Below are 14,300 nucleotides of genomic sequence, written 5' to 3' on the forward strand. Positions count from 1 at the left end.
ACTACATGCTGTTCACTACATGCTGTACACTATATGCTGTACACTACATGCTGTACACTACATGCTGTACACTACATGCTGTACACTACATGCTGTACACTACATACTGTTCACTACATGCTGTACACAACATGATGTTCACTAAATGCTGTACACTACATGCTGTACACTACATGCTGTACACTACATGCTGTATACTACATACTGTTCACTACATGCTGTTCACTACATGCTGTACACTACATGCTGTACACTACATGCTGTACACTACATGCTGTATACTACATGCCGTACACTACATGCTGTACACTACATACTGTACACTACATGCTGTACACTACATGCTGTACACTACATGCTGTACACTACATGCTGTTCACTACATGCTGTACACTACATGCTGTACACTACATGCTGTATACTACATGCCGTACACTACATGCTGTACACTACATGCTGTTCACTACATGCTGTACACTACATGCTGTATACTACATGCTGTATACTACATGCCGTACACTACATGCTGTAAACTACATGCTATTCACTACATGCTGTATACTACATGCCGTACACTACATGCTGTACACTACATGCTGTACACTACATGCTGTACACTACATGCTGTACACTACATGCTGTACACTACATGCTGTTCACTATATGCTGTACACTACATGCTGTACACTACATGCTGTTCACTACATGCTGTACACTACATACTGTACACTACATGCTGTTCACTACATGCTGTACACTACATGCTGTACACTCTCTAAACTCTAAATGATAGTAGAGTAGTCTAATAAAAGGAGCTTGCATCAAAATCTTGTGTAAACTGCTCCATGCATCTGTTACTTCAAGATTGGACTGCTGTAATTCTTTATTATTGGGCTGTCCCACATATTCTCTGAAAAGCCTCCAGCTGATCCAAAATGCTGCAGCCAGAGTTCTGATGAGAACTAACAGCAGAGATCATATTTCTCCAGTTTTAGCTTCTCTTCATTGGCTCCCTGTTAAATTCAGAATAGAATTTAAGATTCTTCTCCTTACATATAAAGCTCTTAATGACCGAGCTCCATCATATCTTAAAGATCTCATTGTAAGATATTTTCCTAACAGAGCACTTCGTTCCCAAACTGCAGGTTTACTTGAGGTTCCCAGAGTTTCTAAAAGTAGAATGGGAGGCAGAGCCTTCGGTTATCAGGCCCCTCTCTGTGGAACCAGCTGCCAGTTTGGGAGGCAGAGCCTTCAGTTATCAGGCCCCTCTCTGTGGAACCAGCTGCCAGTTTGGGAGGCAGAGCCTTCAGTTATCAGGCCCCTCTCTTGTGGAATAAGCTGCCAGTAAATGTCCGGGAAGCAGACACCCTTTTCCACTTTTAAGACCAGGCTTAAAACTTTCCTTTTTGATAAAGCTTATAGTTAGGGATAGATAGATAGATAGATAGATAGATAGATATATTGATATATTTTTATTCAGTCACACAATAATGGCTCAGGTGATCCTGAAACATCCCATATTTAAGCTGCTATAGGCCCAGCCTGCTGGGGGGCCTCATCTGTCACACCTTTCCGTAGGGAGAGAGAGACAGAGAGGGACAGGCGGAGAGAGAGAGGGATGCAGAGAGAGAGACCTTTAACCATCCTTTAATTGGCACTTTTCTCCTTCAAATTCCAACTTATTTGTCATTAGAAAAAGAACAGAAAAATACAAAAAAATATATATATAATATAATAATATATATATATATATATATATATATATATATATATATATATACATATATATATATATATATATATATACATATATATATATATATAATTTTAAAATAAGACAAACAAAAACATGAAACAAAAAAAAAACAATACACAATACAATTCAGTGTCAGAGAGAGAGACAGTCCTCCTGTAGGGGCAGCAGACTCTGAGCTGCATCTATTAATTAAGATTAAGATTAAGATCCGATTTATTGGTCAGGCATACACACAAAATGTGTCCTCCGCTTTTAACCCATCCAGGTTGGCACCTGTTGACACACAGGGTCACACACTCAGAGACAGATGCCAACTTGGAGCGGTGGGCAGCCATGAAGCGCCCGGGGAGCAAGGGGGACACGGTGTCTTGCTCAAGGGCACTTCAGCCGTGACAAGGAGATGGACAGACACCCCTCCAGCTATCAGTTCCACCAATCTTTTTTTTTTTTTTTTGAGTGGCGAGAGTGGGAATCGAACCGCCAACCTTCCGGGTATTGGACGACCAACTCTAACCACTGAGCCACGGCCGCCCTGTTCCTCCTGTAGGGGGCAGCAGACTCTGAGCTGCATCTATACCACCGAGTGTTACATTAGAAGAAGAAGTGGCTTCAGGGCTTCATCCATCTTCTGGGAAACATCAGCCATCAACTATCCGACCACAGCAGAGAAGAATAAACAGCCATCATGGGAGCCGTCCTGGGATTGTGCTCCATGGCCAGTTGGGTAAGAAGCGCTTTGTTCACCCTGACGGCGGTCAGTGCTGCCGCCATTAGCCGCTGTTCTCTGAGGGGCTGCCATGACTGCGCAGTTACAGAAAGACAAGATGACGCAGACGGACAACATGAAGCAGCGAGAGGAGAAACTGAAGGCTCCATTTTATTAGAAAAGCAGCTCACACACACAAACACATAACAGAGCCCTTAGGTTTTTAACTACAGTATTGGTGAAGCTGAAGTGGGTCATAGTTTGATGTGAGCATCGTAAACACTGTGCACGAGCCAGCGCGCGGGGGGAACGTAAACACGTCTCTTATTTCTGCTGCCGTCAGCACGCTCAGGTTGCTCCACGGGAGCTGGGGTAGAAGCTCAGGCTGTTACACAACAGCTTCAGCAGGCTAATTCCGTTTGTTTACGCAGATCCCGTGTCTGTGCGGCAGCGCCCCCTGTCTGCTGTGTCGGTGCTGCCCCAGCGGGAACAACTCCACGGTGACGCGCCTCATCTACGCCTGCTTCCTGCTGCTCGGTGTGGCTGTGGCCTGCATCATGCTGATGCCTGGCATGGAGGAGCAGCTCAAGAAGGTACTCCCATTGTCTGTTTCTGCCCTTTGCCCTGCCCTTGTGTGTGGATGCTCTCAGTGTGATGTGGGACTTTAGTAGTGAAGAAGTTACAGAAAATACAGATAAAAGCTGGATTGAATTAAACATGATTGAGGTGAAAATGGCTGAGTGTTGGGACATTAAAGCCTGATGGTGACCTGATGACATCATCCAGCAACCATCCGATCAGCTGATCTATGAGCAGCCTCAGCCAGCTTCTCTGTGCTCGGGGAAAGGGGGGGGGGGGTGCTGCTGATCAAATATGATCGCTGAAAGCTTCTTCTGGGGAAGTTGCTCCTCATCAGCACCACTTCATCCTAAGGGGCGATGCATCTCAGCTTGGTGGCCCCTGAAGCCAGACACACGTCCGCTCAGATATCATCTTTATTCTGTCTTTTTCGCCATCAAAAACCAGACTGGAGAAAACATTTCAACTGTGTCTGCATAAAGATGAAGTGATACATGTTATATCAGGATGGCTGAAAGGCTCTTCCTCAGATGGGTGCTGAGGCCTTCGCTCCAGAAGGATAAGGTGGTGGTGATGTCATCATGCATCAGAATAATCTGATAGTGATGTCATCATGCATCAGAATGATCTGATAGTGGATGGTGCAGAGGAGTCTGCTTCGATGCTCTGTGTGACCGCTCTGTGTGAGACCGCTGTGTGAGAGACCGCTCTGTGAGAGACCGCTGTGTGAGAGACCGCTGTGTGAGAGACCGCTCTGTGTGAGACCGCTCTGTGTGAGACCGCTCTGTGTGAGACCGCTCTGTGTGAGACCGCTCTGAGAGACCGCTCTGTGAGAGACCGCTGTGTGAGACCGCTCTGTGTGAGACCGCTCTGTGTGAGACCGCTCTGTGAGACCGCTCTGTGAGAGACCGCTCTGTGAGAGACCGCTCTGTGTGAGACCGCTCTGAGAGACCGCTCTGTGAGAGACCGCTGTGTGAGACCGCTCTGTGTGAGACCGCTCTGTGTGAGACCGCTCTGTGAGAGACCGCTCTGTGTGAGACCGCTCTGTGTGAGACCGCTCTGTGAGAGACCGCTCTGTGAGAGACCGCTGTGTGAGAGACCGCTCTGTGTGAGACCGCTCTGTGAGACCGCTCTGTGAGAGACCGCTCTGTGAGAGACCGCTCTGTGAGAGACCGCTGTGTGTGAGACCGCTCTGTGTGAGACCGCTGTGTGAGAGACCGCTCTGTGTGAGAGACCGCTCTGTGTGAGACCGCTCTGTGTGAGACCGCTCTGTGTGACACTGCTCTGTGTGAGACCGCTCTGTGTGAGACCGCTCTGTGTGAGACCGCTCTGTGTGAGACCGCTCTGTGTGAGACCGCTCTGTGTGAGACCGCTGTGTGAGAGACCGCTCTGTGTGAGACCGCTGTGTGAGAGACCGCTCTGTGAGAGACCGCTGTGTGAGAGACCGCTCTGTGTGAGACCGCTCTGTGAGAGACCGCTCTGTGTGAGACCGCTCTGTGTGAGACCGCTCTGTGTGAGACCGCTCTGTGTGAGACCGCTCTGTGTGAGACCGCTCTGAGAGACCGCTCTGTGAGAGACCGCTGTGTGAGACCGCTCTGTGTGAGACCGCTCTGTGAGACCGCTCTGTGAGAGACCGCTCTGTGAGAGACCGCTCTGTGTGAGACCGCTCTGAGAGACCGCTCTGTGAGAGACCGCTGTGTGAGACCGCTCTGTGTGAGACCGCTCTGTGTGAGACCGCTCTGTGAGAGACCGCTGTGTGAGACCGCTCTGTGTGAGACCGCTCTGTGTGAGACCGCTCTGTGAGAGACCGCTCTGTGTGAGACCGCTCTGTGTGAGACCGCTCTGTGAGAGACCGCTCTGTGAGAGACCGCTGTGTGAGAGACCGCTCTGTGTGAGACCGCTCTGTGAGACCGCTCTGTGAGAGACCGCTCTGTGAGAGACCGCTCTGTGAGAGACCGCTCTGTGAGAGACCGCTCTGTGAGAGACCGCTGTGTGTGAGACCGCTCTGTGTGAGACCGCTGTGTGAGAGACCGCTCTGTGTTCTGTGTGAGAGACCGCTCTGTGTGAGACCGCTCTGTGTGAGACCGCTCTGTGTGAGACCGCTCTGTGTGACACTGCTCTGTGTGAGACCGCTCTGTGTGAGACCGCTCTGTGTGAGACTGCTCTGTGTGAGACCGCTCTGTGTGAGACCGCTCTGTGTGAGACCGCTCTGTGTGACACTGCTCTGTGTGAGACCGCTCTGTGTGAGACCGCTCTGTGTGAGACCGCTCTGTGTGAGACTGCTCTGTGTGACACTGCTCTGTGTGAGACCGCTCTGTGTGACACTGCTCTGTGTGACACTGCTCTGTGTGACACTGCTCTGTGTGACACTGCTCTGTATGAGACTGCAGCATCCTGCTTTCTGTTGCCCTGCAGATTCCAGGTTTCTGTGAGGGGAGCATCGGTTCGTCTATTCCTGTTGTGGAGGGTCACGTGAACTGCGATGTGCTGGTGGGCTACAAGGCTGTATACCGTGTCTGTTTTGGAATGGCCATGTTCTTCCTGCTCTTCTCTCTGCTCATGATCAAAGTAAAGAGCAGCCAGGACCCCCGAGCTGCGCTGCACAATGGGTGAGCCAGTGTTGCCCCCCATCCTGCCCCTCATGTCTGCCCCCCACACTTTACCGTATGTATTTATCAAACTGGACCTGCTGCATTCTACAGTAACTTGTGAGAAAATGAATTCATTTCCTGTGTTTAAATGAAAGATAAAGTCTTTATTGTCATTGTGAACAACCACATTTTTATAAAGCAACGTCTGTAAGGCACAATAAATATAAATGTAAAATAGAATGCACTATTTACAATATTGGACATCATTCTAAAACGAAAGAAGTGTGTCAACAGCTGCAGAAAAGTGCGCACTTTTTGCTGTCATAAGCCCTATTCGGACGGGACTAGTTCAATGGGGGACGTATGGTAATGTTGGTTAACCAGACGACGCCAGGGAGAAGAAATGACCAATTCGGACGGGACAAGAAATCCCTGTACTATTCATCTAACATGGGAGGAGTTTTCTTGAATATAAAGCATTCTGCTCCAAAATTATTGTATACAAACGCAGAAGACTTTTTTGTTTGTTTACCTGAATGATAAGTATTACTAAAACGTATTGTACAATATAACAGAACAGAAGATTTATTCATTTTTGACCTTAATGTAAAGTACTGTTCACTAAAAGTTTTGCTCAGGATACTTATTTTACCTGAATGTAAAGTATAGTTTAAAAAAAGGATTGCACAACGAAACTTAAGTGTCATTTTCTATTTTACACCTAATTGTTTCTCTCTTTAAAAGGATGTGACGACATATTCCGTACTTATTACCGAAGGTCGCATTCGCACGGGATTAGTATTACCTATGGGAGATACTCCGGACCGTTTCACAGGAGGTAGAATTCTCGGCAAAGTTTACCGACATACTCCGCTATCTTTACTGACATGGCGCGTTCGGACGGGACTAGATCTCCCGGTTATTATTACTTTTCCCCAGGTCCCCCCATTAAACTAGTCCCGTCCGAAAAGCCTGCAGTTTCTATAGGGACTGATGTGACGCTGTTGGCAGTGATCAGCTGGTGGATAACAGCACTTTTAAGATGTTCCTTATTTGTTTCAGGTTTTGGTTCTTCAAGTTTGTTGTAGCTGCTGCCATCACTATTGGATCATTTTTCATCTCTGAGGGACCTTTCACGACTGGTAACTATTCAGGCCTTCTGTAGTCACTTTCCTCTCAAAATAATTCCACCCAGCTCTTAAATCAGCACACACAGATTATCCTGCATGTTGCAGTTGGCTCCCTGTAGACCTCCCCACAGCTGCAGTGGGCTCCCTGTAGACCTCCCCACAGCTGCAGTGGGCTCCCTGTAGACCTCCCCACAGCTGCAGTGGGCTCCCTGTAGACCTCCCCACAGCTGCAGTGGGCTCCCTGTAGACCTCCTCACAGCTGCAGTGGGCTCCCTGTAGACCTCCTCAGCAGCAGTGGGCTCCCTGTAGACCTCCCCACAGCTGCAGTGGGCTCCCTGTAGACCTCCCCACAGCTGCAGTGGGCTCCCTGTAGACCTCCCCACAGCTGCAGTGGGCTCCCTGTAGACCTCCCCACAGCTGCAGTGGGCTCCCTGTAGACCTCCCCACAGCTGCAGTGGGCTCCCTGTAGACCTCCTCAGCAGCAGTGGGCTCCCTGTAGACCTCCCCACAGCTGCAGTGGGCTCCCTGTAGACCTCCCCACAGCTGCAGTGGGCTCCCTGTAGACCTCCTCACATTGCAGTGGGCTCCCTGTAGACCTCCTCAGCAGCAGTGGGCTCCCTGTAGACCTCCTCAGCAGCAGTGGGCTCCCTGTAGACCTCCCCACAGCAGCAGTGGGCTCTCTGTAGACCTCCCCACAGCAGCAGTGGGCTCCCTGTAGACCTCCTCAGCAGCAGTGGGCTCCCTGTAGACCTCCTCACAGCTGCAGTGGGCTCCCTGTAGACCTCCCCACAGCTGCAGTGGGCTCCCTGTAGACCTCCCCACAGCTGCAGTGGGCTCCCTGTAGACCTCCCCACAGCTGCAGTGGGCTCCCTGTAGACCTCCTCACATTGCAGTGGGCTCCCTGTAGACCTCCCCACAGCTGCAGTGGGCTCCCTGTAGACCTCCTCACATTGCAGTGGGCTCCCTGTAGACCTCCTCAGCAGCAGTGGGCTCCCTGTAGACCTCCCCACAGCTGCAGTGGGCTCCCTGTAGACCTCCCCACAGCTGCAGTGGGCTCCCTGTAGACCTCCCCACAGCTGCAGTGGGCTCCCTGTAGACCTCCTCACATTGCAGTGGGCTCCCTGTAGACCTCCCCACAGCTGCAGTGGGCTCCCTGTAGACCTCCTCACATTGCAGTGGGCTCCCTGTAGACCTCCTCAGCAGCAGTGGGCTCCCTGTAGACCTCCTCATAGCTGCAGTGGGCTCCCTGTAGACCTCCCCACAGCTGCAGTGGGCTCCCTGTAGACCTCCTCAGCAGCAGTGGGCTCCCTGTAGACCTCCCCACAGCTGCAGTGGGCTCCCTGTAGACCTCCTCACAGCTGCAGTGGGCTCCCTGTAGACCTCCCCACAGCTGCAGTGGGCTCCCTGTAGACCTCCCCACAGCTGCAGTGGGCTCCCTGTAGACCTCCTCAGCAGCAGTGGGCTCCCTGTAGACCTCCCCACAGCTGCAGTGGGCTCCCTGTAGACCTCCTCAGCAGCAGTGGGCTCCCTGTAGACCTCCCCACAGCTGCAGTGGGCTCCCTGTAGACCTCCTCAGCAGCAGTGGGCTCCCTGTAGACCTCCTCAGCAGCAGTGGGCTCCCTGTAGACCTCCCCACAGCTGCAGTGGGCTCCCTGTAGACCTCCTCAGCAGCAGTGGGCTCCCTGTAGACCTCCCCACAGCTGCAGTGGGCTCCCTGTAGACCTCCTCACATTGCAGTGGGCTCCCTGTAGACCTCCCCACAGCTGCAGTGGGAGCATTGATGTCCCAGACTTCTGTCATAATACCTGTCAGTGGAAATGATCTGAGGGGCCACAATCTCACATATAGCCCACACTGTCAGGATAAACACCAGATGGCACCACACGTCTACTGGCCGGGATTTTTTTTTTAAAGTAGTCAGAAAGGTCCAGAGCTGAACATCTGAGGGTCCCTCCTGAAAACAGGGCTAATTAAAGCTGGGCTAATTAAAGCTGGACTAATTAAAGCTGGACTAATTAAAGCTGGGCTAAACAGGTTGCAGTTTGATAGACGGCATCAGAATCCAATCATCGTTAACGGTCCGTTCAGTATGATTGGATACTGTTTTTCCTAGATTGTACGTTCTAGAGGCCACTAAAACTTTTCATATTTGTGTCAAAACTTTTAATTAATTGGTTGCAATGAGGGGGTGTGAAGAGTATTTCAAGCAATATGTAAAAAAATGCTCCAGAAAAAAATCCCCTACCCCACCTTTAACCGCCTCACCTAATGAACAGGCCTTTCTTATACAGCCTTCACATCCTGACAGCACAGAGACGTTAAAGGTGGGGTCTGAGATCTTGGAAAAACGGTTCCTGCAAGCTATATTTTTGAAAATACACAACCTTGCCTCTCCCTTCAGCCCACCCCTCGAAAACACGCCTTCAAAACACATGAACGAGTCACGAGTCTGTGAACGCACAGGGGGAGGGGTGAGGGGGGCTGACGGTTGATTGGCATGTCAGAATCCAATAGAAGTAACTCTCATCATTACTTATATTGGTCAGACATTTCCTCTTGCTACACCCTCTACAATGGACTAAAATATTATTTTTTTTCCCCAAACATTCTATTTTAGTGGGTGCAATGGGGTCGTGAGGAGGTTTTCAGACAATATGATAAAAAATGCTCCAGAAAACATCTCATACCCCACCTTTAAGGTATGGTTGTTCTTCTTTGATAAGTCCCACAGACCAATCAGTGTGTTTGCACACATCAAGCCGTCGTCATGGAGTCAATTCAATTCACTTTATTTATATAGCACCAAATTACAACAAATGTCATCTCAAGGCACTTCAATGATACAGTCCAATTCAAGCCAATTAGAGTTCAATTCATTGTAATCATAATCCAATCAAATCCATTAATTCATTTAAAAATGAGTCCAATTCATTCATATAGAGCCATATATCAAAGTGTCCTGGGGCCAGATCTGGAACCCTGGTGTGTGATGGAGGAAAGTGCTGCATAGATTCCACGGTGCTGGGTATGAACACTGTGTGGCCAACAGGAACATTGAAGGTGGGCTCTCTGTCCACAGTGTGGTTCTACGTTGGGATGGCCGGAGCTTTCTGCTTCATTCTCATCCAGCTGGTCTTACTCATCGACTTTGCTCATTCCTGGAACGAGTCCTGGGTGGAGAAGATGGAGGAGGGCAACTCCCGCTGCTGGTATGCAGGTAAGATGCCGGTGATGGAGCTGTGATCCACAGAGCATGTGATGGACAGACAGCAGAGAGTCCTCAGCTTTTACAAAGTAGCTGAACAGAAATAACACATCATCTCACATTTCTCATCTCCTAACTTATAGTTTAGCAAATGAAGTGAGTTGTGATCATGCAGAGCCGCGCCTCTTCATCCTCTGACAGGATGTATTTAAACTAGGGCTGGGACTTTAGCGCGTTAATTTCGATTAATTAACTACACACATATTAGCGCGTTAAAAAAAATAACGCATTTTAATCGCACACTATAATTTTTTTTTTTTTTTAATACAGACGGATGGAAGCGTCGACAAGAGCGTGGTTGTGTGCAGATTATGCAACAAGGAATTCGCGTATCACCGCAGCATATCAAGCCTCAAATATCACCTCAACGCTAAATATGTAGCAGCTAGCGTGGAAGCTAACGGGGGCCCAACGCAGCTTAACATCCAAGATTCTATATACTGTGTTTTCATACATGCTACATTCAGATTTCAAATAGGGATATGTTCTGTGTTTGTTGAAATATTGTTGAAAATGTTAATTTTCTAAAGGATAAAGTATATGCGATTAAAATGCGATTAATTTCGATTAATTAATTTCAAAGCCTGTAGTTAACTCGATTAAAAATTTTAATCGAGTCACAGCCCTAATTTAAACATCTGGAGTCCAGCTCTGATGAGGCTGTGTTGTGTGTTCCCAGCTCTGCTGTCGGCCACTGCAGTCAACTACCTGCTGTCCCTGGTGGCCCTGGTGCTGTTCTATGTGTACTACACCCACTCTGATGGCTGCACTGAGAACAAGGTCTTCATCAGCATCAACATGCTGCTCTGCATGGCGGCCTCCACCCTGTCCATCCTGCCACAGATCCAGGTCCAGCCTCTTTGCAGCTCCCCTTTCAGCAGGCTGACTCTTTGCTTTGTGCACGGAGGGAGACGCTGAGCTTCCTGTTCTGATGTTAGAAGCTGCTCACATGATGTTCAACTAATGCTGTTTGTCTGCAGGAGTCCCAGCCCCGCTCGGGCCTGCTGCAGTCCTCCCTGGTTACCCTGTACACCATGTACCTGACCTGGTCCGCCATGACCAATGAGCCCGGTGAGTGAGCCTGAGCCTGCGGGCGGGGCATTGAGCCTGCGGGCGGTGCATGTGCATCAGACACACAGCTTCAGCTGCTCTGAGGATGTTTGTGAAAAGAAGAATCTTCAGATTTCTGCGTGTTTTAAAGCTGTCCACACGCCTCCCGCTGCCGCTGCTCCAACAGGGACCTGCAAATGGCTTCCAGCTCCATCACTATGATGTCAGCACCACAGCAGGCTGCTGTTCACTGGGTGCAGCTGTGCTGAGTGACAGGATGAGATGTTGCAACGGGGGTTGGGGGTGGTGGGTTCATGTGCACACAGCTCAGTGACCTGGGATGACCTTAACTCTTCTCTGTTTCACAGACAGGACATGTAATCCGAGCCTTCTGGGTATTATCGGGATGAACAGCACCAGTCCTGCGGGTCAGGACCATGTGGTCCAGTGGTGGGATGCCCAGGGGATTGTGGGATTGATTCTCTTCCTCTTGTGTGTCCTGTACTCCAGGTGAGGGCCTGCTTCAGCAGCAGCTGGTAGCCGTGGCCTTCAGCTCATGTTTGAACTGACTCTTGTCTTCCGTTTGTCCGTCAGTGTCCGTAACTCCTCCAACGCTCAGGTCAACAAGCTGACTCTGACCAGCGACGAATCGGCTCTGATCGAGGACGGGCCAAACGGCGACGGCTTTGAAGAGGGCGGAGCTACCAACCGAGCTGTGGACAACGAGAAGGACGGCGTCACGTACTCCTACTCCTTCTTCCACTTCATGCTGTTCCTGGCATCGCTCTATATCATGATGACCCTCACCAACTGGTACAGGTAGGCCCTCCTCTTCATTCAGAGGGTCACTGGTTCCACTCTCGGCTTCCCATGTGTCCTTAGGCAAGACTCCCAACTCCAGATTATCTACCAATGCGTCCATCGGTGTGAATGCGTGGAACACATCACTGTGTACTGTGCTGTGTGAGTGACTGTGGCATGAAGTAGAGTCATAAACCTGACTTAAACCAGCCTAATGCAGTTCCTTTAATCCCAATAACATGTTCAAGTCTGTGTAATAAGATACTGTGATCGACCGTATCAAATGCAGCACTGAGATCCAACAGGACAAGCACAGACACAAGTCCGCCATTAGAGGCTAAGAGGAGATCATTGGTAACTTTCAGCAGTGCAGTTTCTGTGCTATGATGCACTCTGAATCCTGACTGAAACTCTTCAAACAGATTATTTCTGTGTAAGTGATCACAAAGCTGAGCTGCAACTATTTTTTCAAGAACTTTAGACATAAAAGGGAGATTGGATATAGGTCTATAATGAGCCAACACTTCTGAGTCTAGAGTAGGTTTTTTAAGTAAAGGTTTAATTACAGCAACCTTAAAAGTCTGAGGTACATATCCTGTCAACAAAGACAGATTGATCAAATCCAATATGGAAGTGTCAATTAATGGGAAAACCTCCTTGAACAGTCTGGTTGGGATTGGGTCTAAAACACAAGTTGATGGTTTAGAAGAGACTATTGCTGTTGTTAGTTCAGAGAGATCAACTGGGCAGAAGCCGTCTAAATACAAATCAGGTTCTAAAGATACTTCTAAAGCTGCTGTACTTGATGATACATCACTGATAATAGTGGGAAGGACTCCATCAATCTTCTCTCTGATAGAAACAATTTTATTAATAAAGAAGCTCATGAAATCATCACTGCTGAGAGTTAAAGGAATACCTGGCTCAGCAGAGCTCAGATGGTGTTCAGTGACTACAACAGACCATAGTGGCAGCAATGTGTGGAAATAGGGAAGCTATAGGAAACCTAAAGAAGTAACTTTAAGAGAAAAGGTCAGAATTCCAACTCAAAGAACCCAAGTGGGTCCCATATCTGTGAAAATGTGGCATTCAGTGAGCCATTCAGATTCTCCGAGGAAACATAGCTCCTCCCTCTGAAGCTCCACCCAACTTTTACTTCAGATGCTGCTGCAACTTCATCAAGTGAACTGGATGGAGATATGTGGCACAGTGTGGAGTTATTACCCAGCCAGCAGTCCCTCCACCCCGCGGGGCTTTAACAGATGGAAGGTTGAGGCTCAGATAGAATGTAGCCCACCAGCGTTGCGGGGTCCATCTGCAGACGAGGGAAAGGAAGTAGTTGAGAATAAAAGTATTTTTCTGTGGGTTTGGTGTGTGGTCTGAGGTTATGTACTGGATGCTCTCTCATTCCGTTTCTGTTTGTGGGAGACCGACGGTGCTTTAATGATGGTGTGTAATGTGTGTGTGTCTCTGCAGCCCTGACTCCACTTATGAGGCCATGACCAGCAAGTGGCCATCTGTGTGGGTGAAGATCTCATCCAGCTGGATCTGCATCGGCCTCTACGTGTGGACGCTGGTGGCCCCGCTGGTCCTGGTCAACAGAGACTTTGAGTGACCCCTCAGTGTCACCTGTGTTTGTGTTGGTTCAGTAACAGTAGTTAGAGAACTGTGCTGAGGGACTGCAGGGAACTTTGGACTCTGCTGTGGTCCCTCATGCATCTGTAAATATGTCCTGGATGTGTTTTTCTCTGGTTAAAAAAAAAAAAGAAGCATGTTTTCCTCTTAACAGTAGCTGTATCTGAAGTGCTGAAGATGATGGCTTTCCTTGCTCTTGTGTTGTCTTTACTGTAGTATTAATGTGGAGAGTTGTGACTGAGCTGTGCATCAGCAGTAGTTGAGCAGGACGGCGACTCCACGAGCCAATCACAGAAGTGTCCCCCCCCCCCCCGTGCACGAGCAGTGGTCGCTCTCCCTCTGCAGCTTCCACGTACCCCACAAAGGCATGCTCGTCTTTCTTGGTTCTGATTAGCATTGAATTTAGTCTTTTGTGTAACATTGACTTGATTGCTTGAAAACCTTTACTTAAGTTATTTGGTAAAGCATGAGTATGTAGTTCTTTACAGGCTTTTATCCAAGTGTGTTTTGTTTCTCATCTAAAAGTATGTTGCAAGTCAAATAAAATGGAAAAAAAGAAGCCGTGTGTACTTTGTTCTTGCCTGTTTGTATAGAACACTGTGGTGTTCAGTGTCTGGTAAAGTCCGACTCTTCGTCCTGTGGTCCAGGGAGGCTGAGAATCAAATCTAACCTTTTGATTGACAGTCGACGGCTCTCCTCCTGAGTGGGATTCTCTGAGGAGTTGATCAGTCTGGCAGGTTTCTGTCGAACTGAAAGTCCTTTTCCCATAATCAATAAATGGCCACCT

At 48.9% G+C, this 14,300-nt stretch overlaps 1 protein-coding gene across 1 annotated transcript; it reads left to right on the forward strand.

Moving 5' to 3' along the window:
• Positions 1–2,329: 2,329 nt before the first annotated feature.
• serinc1 (serine incorporator 1) lies at positions 2,330–14,072 on the forward strand. Its single transcript, XM_075458707.1, has 10 exons — positions 2,330–2,480; positions 2,894–3,055; positions 5,457–5,650; positions 6,695–6,774; positions 9,842–9,979; positions 10,707–10,876; positions 11,008–11,098; positions 11,446–11,587; positions 11,672–11,896; positions 13,355–14,072. Exons 1-10 carry the CDS (start codon positions 2,442–2,444, stop codon positions 13,491–13,493), a joined length of 1,380 nt encoding a protein of 459 aa, XP_075314822.1. The 5' UTR covers positions 2,330–2,441; the 3' UTR covers positions 13,494–14,072.
• The last annotated feature ends 228 nt before the right edge of the window (positions 14,073–14,300 follow it).

The sequence above is a fragment of the Odontesthes bonariensis genome, chromosome 24 (assembly GCF_027942865.1).
Source record: "Odontesthes bonariensis isolate fOdoBon6 chromosome 24, fOdoBon6.hap1, whole genome shotgun sequence".
Lineage (NCBI taxonomy): Eukaryota > Metazoa > Chordata > Actinopteri > Atheriniformes > Atherinopsidae > Odontesthes > Odontesthes bonariensis.